At 41.5% G+C, this 12,271-nt stretch overlaps 1 protein-coding gene across 3 annotated transcripts in view; it reads left to right on the forward strand.

Annotated features, from left to right (window-relative positions):
* Positions 1-12,271, forward strand: part of Agxt2 (alanine--glyoxylate aminotransferase 2) — a 39,893-nt gene continuing 27,622 nt past the window's right edge. For 2 of the 3 annotated variants that reach the window (XM_040757876.1, XM_005078002.4), the window contains exons 1-4: positions 1-85; positions 6,337-6,425; positions 8,033-8,217; positions 11,141-11,264. In XM_040757876.1, coding sequence (XP_040613810.1) covers positions 1-85; positions 6,337-6,425; positions 8,033-8,217; positions 11,141-11,264 — 483 coding nt within the window. The remainder of the gene's footprint in view (positions 86-6,336; positions 6,426-8,032; positions 8,218-11,140; positions 11,265-12,271) is intronic. The other variant, XM_005078003.4, reaches the window with a different exon arrangement.

Consider the following 12,271-nt stretch of genomic DNA (forward strand, 5'->3'; position numbering starts at 1 on the left):
ATGGCTCTAGCCTGGAGAAATGTGCGGAAAGCCTTCTACATGGAGACCTCTCTCGGAATCCTCCATCTGTGTCCACCCTCGAGCTGTGAGTGGAAACTAGGGACGTGGGTCAGCAGAGGGTCAACAGAGGGGGAAAGCCTGAACTCTGGATCCGGTTGTCTAGGACTGGGACAATTAGAGCTGGGTGAGGACGTAGGATTTTAGAGGTGAACTTGTAACAGCCAATGGCTGTGAGCCTTTCAGACCCAGAGCGTCTCTCAGAATGACCGCCATTTGTCCTGAAATGAGTCATTGAGTATTAAAATCTGGTAATACACAGCCCAGATTTGTAAAACCAGCTATCTCTACTTTGATATGAAGAACAAATCAAAGGAAAGTACATCAAAATAAAATAAGGCATTAAATTCAATAGATAGGTTTCTAGGATTATTTTAAAGGACATAGGTTTTCTCACACATATCCACTGAACATATAAGAGATAAGATTCACAAATACACACATACACACACACAAACACACATACACACACGAGAGAGAGAGAGAGACAGAGAGAGAGAGAGAGAGAGAGAGGGTGAGGAGGAGGAAGGGGGAGGGAGAGAGAGAGGCATGCACGCCTGAATTATTTCCTCACAATCATCCAAGCCAGGATTAAACTAACCAAACCATCCCTTTCTGCTCATACTGTCCTCCGTCTACAGCAGGAACAAGAAACTTGAGGAGATCTGAGGTGACCAGATACAGGAATCTTCATAATTTATTTCCATGTGCCAATGATCTTCACATGGTTGTTCCCTCCAACCTCACAGTGTACTCATTGATTTGCTTTCCAAACTCATAAGCTTAAACAGACATCTGTTTACATGTTTGTGTGCCATAGTGGAAACTTATGACAATGAACTATAACTGGTATAGCGAACCCTTTTCTATCCTGCATTATGATCAGTTTTGTCTTTTCCATAGCTTTCCATTATCTCTCCTTTCCTCTCCTGTTCCCTCTCTCTCCTCACCTTTGTATAGTAATGGATGCCCAATGCTTTTTAGTGTGTGGGGGGAGCATATTATAGGTGCATGTGCACATCTGTGTGCATATATGTGGAGGCCAGAAGACTATCTTGCATGTTGTTTTTCAGATGACATCCAACTTAAGGTTTTGTTGTTGTTGCTTGGTTCTTTGTTTGTGTTTTGTTTGTTGTTGCTGGCCATTTTGTTTGCTTTTTGAGACAAGGCTTCTTTTGATTGGGAGCTCACTGAGTAGGCTGAAGCTGGCTAGACAACCAGCCTCATGGGTCCATCTGTCTATGCTTACCCAGCAATGAAAAGTGTGTGCCATAACCCCATTGTTACATAGGTTCTGAGACTCAAACTCTAGTCCTTATGCTTGCATGGTAAGCAATGTAATAGCTATGCTGTTTCCCCAGCCCAGTCCAGGCCTAATGCTTCAAATAGTATATTTTTCATCTTCAGTTAAACTTGCAGTAGAGTCCTGTTATATTGTCCCACACAGGAGGAGACAAATGACATCCCAAATAAAGGCACATAAGAATGCACTTTTCTCTACAGCCTCAACAATATTTGTTTGTTGTTTTGCTTAGCTTGCCTTTTTGATTCTAGTCATTCTGACTGAAGAGAGGTGATACCTTACAGTCTTCTCCTGTTCCTGTTTGTGGTCTTAATCAATTCATTGGAAAACCTATATAGAACTCAATCAAGAAAACGATGGAGAAGTACTCTTACAGACTCATGTAATATAGCTTTTAATCCCTAATCTTTCCCTAGTCTTCCAAACACTATTAAAGCTCCTATGTCTACTCGCTTACCATGCACATACGTGTGTGTGCTTGTGTTTATTCATTCAAACACACAATACTCTTAATGCATATGTGGTATGTGCAAAATATTCAAAATACTTGAGCATCAACTAAATGTGTTCTAGTGTTAAAGATATAGTCACAATGAGCAAGCAAAGTCCATCCTTATATATCCCACAGGTGAGACAGGAAATGAACAGATAAGTAAAATATCAAAAAAATGAAGAAATGGAGATAGAAAAGTAAAGTGAGGCATTTGGGTAAATAAAGAGATTATATGCTTTAAGTGTTTTCTATGTGTAAAACCATAAAATAAGTCTCAATCCTACTACAATGCCAGAGTATTTACTGTGTGATATTGGTACATGTAAATTATTTAGCCTTACTCACTTTGATTCATATAGTCATTCTGTTCTAAAGATGAATATATATACATATATACAAGGAAATAATTCATTTTCAATATAGAGTAGAAATACACTTTAAATACTTTGTTCTTTGCAATTTCCATACATTTATTCTACATACATTAATCAATTCATCCACCATTATCTCCATCCCACTCCCCCAAGTACCCTCATCACATCTTTCCATAGCCTCTTTTTATTTTTTGTTGTTTTTAATAATGTTGAGTCCAGTTAGTGCTATCCACATGTACATAGGATTGTGACTATCTACTGGGTCATACAAACCTTACTAGAGATCATGTTCTCAAAGGCCTCAAATCAAAGAGTGAATCAAAAAGTGGTGTTCTCTCCCCCAACAACCATCAACTGCCAATATCACCTCTGATTGAGAGGGAGTTTTGGAGCTCCTTCCCCACCTGTGCTGGAAATTTGACTACTGACTTTGTCTCAGGCAGGTCACCACAGCAAGAGTGGAAATATCTTAAAGCTGCATCTTCTCTATTAGCTAAAGTTCCAAAGTTTATGTCATTTTCAGGTAGATGGAGATTGTTCTCCAAAGTCCTATGTTTGACATGTTTTCTCTCGCACAAAGGAAGGGTACCCAGGAGAATACACGGGTGGTAAATAATATTCACTCCCCACTGAGAAACTCCCAGCAACACTCCACTCCTGGAAAGACTTCTCAAAGAAAATAAATAAATAAAGTTATCCTATTATCAAGCCCCTCACTTGCACCCTAGGCTGATCTCAAAGATGGCCTATCCCAAAGGATCTGTAAGGAACACCCACCAGCCCCCGACTCAGCTGGAGTTCCTGTGTGTGCACAGCCAACAGCAACAGCTTCGGTTTTGCCTCAGCCAAAGGCTAGGTTGAAAGACCATGGAGGAAGGAAGGCAGTCTGAAATAATCTCCATAAGGTAACAAATAGAATTGGGCATGAAAGAAGGCAAAGAAGGTGAACCAGCAGGAGCCACGAATTATAGAAGGAATCTTCCATTAATGGCGGAACAGCTAGCACTAGTTTTCCTTTCACTCAACACATACAATGGGGCAGAGAAATGAATGTCATGGTCTCATGGAGGTTTGGGTAGTACAGAATGAACAACATTGTCTTCCTACTGTAAAACAGTGAAAGAAGGACAAGGAGACCACCCTAAGTCTGATAATCAGCAGCTCCAGTGGAGAGAGAGCAAATGAGAGAGAAAAATAAAACCAGACATTCTCTCCTCTGGCCAGCCCTTGTCCTTTGCACCCCCAGATCCCTGTGTAGCGTCTGCAGGCTTCCTTGGCAGATAGCTTGTCGGTCTGTTGCTGCCTTGGTGGCAAGGTGGATGGATGATAAGATGTCCCTTTCCTAACTCATTATGTATCCTAAACATCAGAACAGATAGGAAATCGGATGTGTGTATTAAAGTTACCAAAAAGATGCTCTACATAAATAAGACACAAATCCTATCTGTATAAGTCACACCTTACGAAGTATATTCTGTGCTGCCAAGCTCCTGTAACCTTTTTCTAGTGTCACGGTGAAGATTGGTGATACATACTCCTCTTCGGTATGTATGAAAAATGACTGCAGGAGTGCAGGAAAAAAAGGATTTTCTGAGAACTCTCAAATCCCTGGAAAACATTTGTTTCTCTCACTACTTAGTTATTTCTCTCAGTATCTTGCCCTCTAGCTCTCCCCCTCCCCTTTTTTTGAGACAGGGTTTCTTTGGGGAACATCCCTGTCTGTCCTGGAATTCACTCTGTAGACCAGGCTGTCTGGAACTCACAGAAATCCGCCTGCCTCTGCCTCCCGAGTGCTGGGATTAAAGGCATGTGCCACCAACACCTGGCTAATTATTCTCTTTTCAATGTTGTGATTTTGAGGAAAGAAAACAAAGCAATTTTTCTGCTATGGAGCTCTGAAAAGTTAGACAGCTGGGAAGTTAAATTCAATTGCCCACTTTGTATTTATTATATGAGTGGCATTGTTCTCCAAATTCAATTCCATTTTACTGTCTGGATTTGTCTGTGTGAGATGAAGTGGGTGAAAATAGAGCTACCATCTGTGTTTAGTCTAAAAAGACAATGTCAGATAAGTAAAAACAACAAACAGATACATAAAAATGCATATTCATAAAAACACCAATTCACAGAAGACTTGGAATTCAGGATCTTTAACACAACCCCCTGCCCCACGCAATCCTTATGTTTATATATATGTACACACATACCGGAACCAGTGAAAAACTATCAATGCCCGACTCTCACAGCACACTCAAAACACAGGCTGTTTTACACAGGGGTTGCATGCAATTATTTCTGGAGACACACTGATTTTCATTTTTCTGACAAATAAGGGACTTCATTTATTTTTATCCTTTGATTTTCATTATGACTTGAGAAATTTACTCATTGAAACGGGCAATGTATCAAGAAAGGGTATTATGAGTATTATGTAGATATAATTCACTTATGGAATAATTTTTTCTTTTTGTTTGCATGATTACCTCCCTTCTTTACTTTCTATCTTCCCTTTGTCCTTTCTCTTTCCTCTTTAATGTATTTATGGATTTCACTTAGAACCCTTGCTTCACCATTTGTACACGTATCCCTTTATTGAGTGAATGAGTGAATGAATGAGTCTTCCTTGACTGTTTAAAATCACAACTTTTCTCTGTCAAGTCTTTTCCATCTGCGTTCTTCCCTTTCTCACCTTAATTGTTACAGATACACAGTCAATGAACTTACAGCCTCCTCATTGGGCAACTCCAATTTTACAGATGAGAACATAGACTGGTGGAATAAAGGGATTTCAAATTCTCAGAAATACTCTATTTTCTCCATCTCAGGAGAGTGACTAGCACAGAGGCACACAATAAAAAGCTTTCAGAAGGGGAAATTCTCAGAAAACTTGAGCTGTCTTTTTCCTGTCATTCTTATGCATGGATAACCAAAAGCCACTTACTTTTAAAGGAAGAGCAAATTCGTGACATTAGCGATTATTTGGAGCAGAAAAAAATGAATGGGGTTTTGAAAGAAAATACGTGCACAGTTATTACATCCCTGCTTCATTTAGAAACACATTGTTCATTGAGTTTCTCCAGACTATGACTTCACAGCCACATGACAGCAGCATTTCCTCCCCGCACCCAATGCTTCGTGCTGTAGCAGCGGCGTCACTTCCTCAACTCTTTCCAACTATGAAGTTACCTTAAAACCGACCTCAAGTCCTCAAAATGAGGAGCACTCTCCTCCAAAAGTGCTTAGAAAGACTCTAGATGTCCTCTCTGATCATCTCTAGCTGCACTATACCTTCCCACTTATAGGAGAGATCAAAGTCTGTGCTGTCAAGAAAAAGTGAGCAGAAAGAGACTCCCAGGCTGGGAATGGACAGCTTGTAGTTTCATTCTTGTCCTTCTAACTAGCATGGTGAACCTGAACACCAAGGTGAATATAACGCCTTAAGCTTGAACATAAGAATTTCAATACCCCTTCCCAGTAGGGCCCTGCCAACTCTCAGCATTTAGTAATTCTTCCTTCTCAGCCTTTCTCCCTTTTCAACAGTCTTAGCTTGGTGACCCTTTCCTAAGGAGAGGGTGATGTCTCACAGATCTGCTTGCAGGTATTAATACAGCCCATCACCTAACACCTGTGTCTACGTGTTCCCTACTAGAATAGCCAGCAGCAAAGAATTTCATGTATAGAGAGGCACCCAAGTATCAGGCCCTGAACCACACGATGGAGTTCAGGCACTCAGCAACTCAGAGTTTAGAAAACACATTTATTAACAAAGTGTATGGGCATCTACTGCAGGTTGTATTGCCATCTGACGATAAATATTTAGTCAACAAAAAAGTAGGATTGTCTTGAACTGAGGTCTGTAAGTTCGTAAGAGGGGCTGTATATAGAAAAACTTGCTACATCCGTATCCTCCTTTTCTTTTTGTACTACATTCAATCACTTTTCCTCCAGAAAATCCATTATTAAGATACCCCAGTGTTAAAATAAAAACTAATGTGATTTTTATTAAACTAAGAAACAAAATTGCCTAACTGGTTCAGGTAACCACAAGTGATTGACACAAAGAGATCTCCGTCATCTTCAGTTAACAATCCTAACTCAGTTCATTTCAGTAGGTGCTTCCTGGATATCTGTACCCAGGCTCACTCTTCATACAAAGCCCAGCATGCCATCATGTGACTTCTCACCTGAGAGATACCAGGTAAGACTCAGGCTTTGGGAAAAGAAAAAGAGGTCACCCTTGGGAGACCCAAGACTTCCAAAGTTGTTCCCAAAAAAGGACCCACAAATAACCATGTTTTGTCAATCAACAGGTTTATCCTAGATGACCTATTCTTTAAGTCTTAGGGGGTGTCTGAAGCCTTACACTATGTACTAGCTACAGATGAACTATTGAGTATATGTGAGATTGAGGCAGAAAGTACAACAAAGGACTATTACGAGATTACATGTTTTCATACACGAATGCATGCATGCACACACGCACGGCAGGGATACCTTCGGGTGACTCAGGTTAAGAGTGCGAAATCACTTATTTTCTTGTTAAAATGTGATCTTAGTTTACAAAGAACAATACATCCTGTGATCTTCCTTAGTTCCCACCCACCAAAACAGAGTTATTGTCCTGTTATCAGATTAATAATGATTTCTCTTACTCTTTCTGGCTCCTTTCCTCCCTCTCTCTCACACACAAAACAATTCTTTTATTCTATGTTGTGTTCCTTGAACCCAAATGTTAAAGCCCATAATCAGGAGTTCTCTACCAAAAGAAAATGTAAGTGTGATGGTTATTATTGTCACCTTGCTAGAATCTAAACATCACCTGAGAAGTGGCCCTCTTGTATGCCTATGGGATTACCTTGATAACACTAACTGTTGGGGAAAAACATCTTAATGGTGAGTGGGAACACTCCCTGACACTGGAAAAACAGAGACAAGGGACCCCTGGGGCCTGCCAACTAACCCTCCTAGCAGAATCTGTGAGCTTCGGGTTCAGTGGGAGATCCTGTCTCCAAAAACTAAGTAAAAGAGCAATTGCAGAAGAAACTCAACATTGACTGTTGGCCTCTACACACATACACTACCTGTACACACACTGCACATGCCTTGTGTATTCACAAACCTGTATGTCTGCACACACCTGTGCATCTGTGCACACACACACACACACACAAATATATTCAGAAAGAAAACTTTGGTCTGAAGGTCAGTTGTAAAGCACTGGCCTAGCATGCCCTGAATTCAATGGACAACATCATTATCACTGCATTTATTCAGTGTTTTTGTTTGTTTTGTTTTTGTTTGAGGCAGGGTCTCTCTATGTAGCTCTGGCTGTCCTGGCACTCATAGAGATCCACCTGCCTCTGCCTCACAAGTGCTAGAATTAAAAGTGTGTGCCACCACGCCCACCCATTTATTTAGTTTTTAAATTTATTTTTATAAACCTGTAGCAGCAAAAATGGCATTAATTTAACCACTTGTTTCCAAGGTATGTTTTTTTTTCATGGTAAAATCAACCTGAAATCCGGTTATTCCATTGAGAGATGGGAATTCCAACTTCCTTCTTCATGTACACTCTAGGAAAAAAAAGTCATAAATAAAAAGGCACACCATGAGAAATGTCACCTGCTCAACAGAAAAGACTTCAATTTTCTCAGAACATATTAGGTAATGTGCCTGTTTGTAAGTCTGTACAGCAATGAGTCATGTGTTCAGGTCACTAAGGAGACTAGGTTCTGGTATACTGATCTGCTCTTGATCCTGTATGACCCAGGAATAAGAATACAAATTTTAATTTGTCTACCGTAGTCCCTTCCCTACAGCCGTGTCCTGGAGATTCATAAGGAGAACCTTTCTCCTGTGCAAACGGCTTATTTCCAGAAGCCTTTGCTGCTGCACCAGGGACACATGGAGTGGCTCTTTGATTCGGAGGGAAACAGATACCTGGACTTCTTCTCTGGGATTGTAACTGTTAGTGTTGGTCACTGCCACCCGTAAGTATCCTTAACATCTTTGAGGGTGGAGGGAGGGTTGTGCTCCAGAAAAACATGGAAAATGATCATTCGCATCACTCAGAATCCTTAATTTACATATTTTGACTTTAAAATATATATGTTACAGTCTGTGCTGACATGCTTTTCCCATGTAAGGGAAAAAAACTTCAAAAACAACACTTGATTCTGTACTTTTTCCTTACTGATGGGAGATTTGCTCATTCCTATTGCCTACAGCACGAGCAGCATGTGACTCGGTGTCTGTCTGTGTGTTTCTTGATGGATGAAACTTTGCAAAGACAGTGATACACTGAGGAAAGGGACAAGTGACAGGTGGCTGTCAGGCAAACATAGAGATAGGTGAGTGGCATGAAGTATGAGCCCTGAGAAGTAACTGCTAAATCCATGATGGATTATCTTTGTGGACTCTGATATGGAATGCAATTGTAACACAGAAATGCAATCCTAGCTAGAAATTTACTTAGAAATCGGTGAAATAAAGTTGAGATTGGCTGAAATCTTGACCAGCTCTCCAACACACACAGAGTATCAGGAGCACACTCCTCCCTGATACTCTGGGTTTCTATGTAGCCGTTTCATTTTTAACTTTTATTTACATAATTCACAGTTCTATTATGGGTTATGATGATGGTTTTTCAAGTGTTTTCTTTTTTAACTGACAGAGGACTGCATCACTTTCCCCTCCTTTTTCTCGCCCCACTCTCCTCCCCAAGTACCCTGTCCTCAAACCTTTCCCACACTCCACCCACTCTCAGGCTGAAAGCCTCTTTTTCTTGATTACATTTGTTAGGTAGACATGCGTGCGCACGAATATATAGGAATACAACTGGCTTATTTTGTTTTGTTGTTTATGTAGACACAATGTCAGAGCTGACCACTTGGCATTGGGCAAACAGTAGGGGGTTCATCCCCGCGAGAGGCTAATTCTCTGTCTCCCAGCAGTCAATGGCTGCCTGTCGTCCCTTTTCTAGGAGTGGGACCCAGTGAAATTTTCCCTCTTTCATGTTAATAAGTGCATTGATATTGCCATTGTTCTGGTCTTGCTTTTGCAGATATTTCTAGGATAGGCTGTTTTATAGCTGGCGTCTAGTTTTCCGGCTCTTCACTCATTCCACCCCCTCTTTTGTAGGGCTTCCTGAACTGTAGATGGTCTGTTCTCTCCTGCCCTTTAGAATTTGGCAAATTAACTTAATTTATATATACATATATAATATAATATTTATAAACACATATATACTACATGTGTAATATTATAGAAAAACAGCATAGTCAAAATAATTTGAATGGGTTGAGGCCTTCCTATCAAAGTCGGGGCCAAGGGCTCTCTCCTTCAAGTGCTAATGGGAGAAGAGACAGGACTTGGATCCCCATGCTCAGCCTTCTCCTTCTCTACTTCCTATTGTTTCCCTTTCTGTTTTGGGGAAGTGCAAGTCCCAAGCATCCAAGCCAAACTTCAGAAGTCCCTTAAAGTGAAGTACAAATGTTCGTGAAAGCAGAGAGCAACACTAGCAGAATCCTCCACACACCGACAATGCCCGGTAGACAGCTCTTACTCACTCCCATGACCTTTGTAGAGCTTTTAATGACCCCGACTCTGGGATTCCAGTTCCCACCTTATCTCTACCTCTTTTCTTCTCTCTGCTTCCTTCCTCTCACCATCTCACCACATTCCCTTCACTGCCGCCCTCCTGCCCTGTTTATTTGGTTACATTTTCAGCAGCTTTGTCTAATTTGATATCTTCAGCTATGGCCCCTCACCAAAATACAACAATAAGTTAAATATATTCAGAGAGGGCATCAAGACACCCCACATCGCTCAATCTGTGCAGAATCTCTCCCATCCCAACATATTCTAAGGCTAAGTCCATCTTCTCCACAAAGCTGATTTTAACTACGTAGTCACTTACTCAAAAAACACATGTGAACCATCTAATGGAGAGCCGCTGCATCCCTCAGTTATTCCTGGAATTTGCCCAGCATTCGAGGTAAGAAAGTCAAAGTTGTCTTTGAGTTTTCCTCTTTTCCATTTCCTACAACCAACCTGATGCCACAGATCTGAAGCCTCCACCCAAAACTCCCTAATCCTAGGGACTCCTCTTCCCACAGTTCTCATCGACACAAACATTTTCAGAACCTTTCTGCTCTCCAGAGAAAGGCCACTTGCTCACCTAGCCGGCTGCCACATTACCAGTCATCTATGTCCCCTCCATTTTACATGTCACCTGGCTCTCAAATTTACTTCAATCAGCAGTGCTGTTGTCAACGATCTCCTCTCTCCAAAAACTTAATGATAATTTGCAACTTTCTTAAGTGAGATTTGTGGGATGATAGCCACAGGAGTTGTTCCTTGGAAAGAATTCCAGGAAAAAACAAGAATAGGACACACTATGAACTCCCCCTCTCTCCTTCTCAGAGAGCAGCAGTGGGCCAGGCGAAGGCACTAGCAAGTCCCAGAGTAGAGGAATTTGTTTAGCCTAGTAGTTCCCAAAATTACTCAACCATTGAGCTAAATTTTAGGTGTGGCAGATAGTAATAGCAAACAGAATCGGTGTGAATCAGAACTCAGCCACTGCTGCCATTCAGACCAAATTCAAACATCTTTCCCCATCTTCCCACAGCCTTCCTATTTGGGACCCCACATGTTCATCTGCCTTTAGTTGCTGCTTGCCTTCATTATAAGCCTCCTGATGTGAAAAGTTAAACTGATTCTTTAAAGAGTGACGCTTCAGGATGACAAAATACTCATCACCACCCATCACTGGTCCAATGAGACTAGTGGAGTCCACCTATGAAACCTGCCTCCTCAAACTGTTGAGGAAGTAGCCATGGGTCCAGTTTCAATGGCCCCGGGGGAGAGGGCGTGCCTTTGGGTGGTGTGCCCTTGACTTGTGTCTTTCTGCAGGAAGGTAACTGCGGTGGCACAAAAGCAGATGGACCGCCTGTGGCATACAAGCTCTGTCTTCTTCCACCCTTCGATGCACGAATATGCAGACAAGCTTTCCGCACTTCTTCCCGAGCCTCTTAAGGTACAGTGCTCGGTGCTCCCAGCTCACGGGGTTGGTGACCTGTGAGCCTAAGGGATTTGATCTGGGCCATGGTGAGCAGATAGCCACAACCAAAAGCACTCATGCTGAAAAGGGGGAAATCTCCACACGACTGATGAAACAATCCAATGTTCACACGTGTCCCCCCTGAGTCCTAGGTCACCTGCTCATGTCTTTCCAGAAATCTCTATTTAGGAATCCCAGTCCTCCAGATGCTCTGTGGTATTGTCAAGAGATTTCCTCCTCTTTGTCCCACATTGTTTCTGAAGTTATTTTTGTTTCTCCTCCTATAAAAAGCAAAGCCATTCCTTATAAATAACATTTGTCTAAAACTCACTTAGATATTTTAACTGAATGTGATATTTTCTGCATCTGAAATGAGTAAAGTTGACACTGAATTGGTATCTAAAGATGTTTGCCAAGATTTAAATGAAGGTATTAAATGTGTGTGTGTGTGTGTGTGTGTGTGTGTGTGTGGTGTGTGTGTGTGTAATACCCAGATTAGTGTTCAATACATGGTTTTAGTTATTATTTTACTCCATCTTCTCAATACTCCATTTGCCCTGTTATGCAGAATAGAAAAAGAAATTTGGAATGGCCATCCCTGTATTCAGACCCAGGTCTTCATGGCAGAGTAGAAATGGGAAGCAGGAAAAGCCATGAATGCATGCTCCTTGGTCCTGCCTGGGGGAGCTGTACCTCTTCAGCTCTTACCCTTCTTTTGTTCAGACTGATCTGCACTCCGTATCCACAGTCACAGCAACATCACACATGGTTAACCCCTTCAGGTTGCTAGGTTTGGGGCCCTGTCTCATTCCATACCTTCAGGATTAAATGGGATGAGTTAGGTGCAGGAACCAAAAGACCTCATTCATGGATATTTTCTGCTGCCGACCACTATGGGCCTCTCAGAAAGTCTTCCCATCTTCTTATTTTGCAGCTCACCAATTAAAGCTAATAAAAGCTCAGATGAGTCAACCTCTCAGCCA

Source organism: Mesocricetus auratus, unplaced genomic scaffold, assembly GCF_017639785.1.
Source record: "Mesocricetus auratus isolate SY011 unplaced genomic scaffold, BCM_Maur_2.0 Super-Scaffold_100015, whole genome shotgun sequence".
Classification (NCBI taxonomy): Eukaryota; Metazoa; Chordata; class Mammalia; order Rodentia; family Cricetidae; genus Mesocricetus; species Mesocricetus auratus.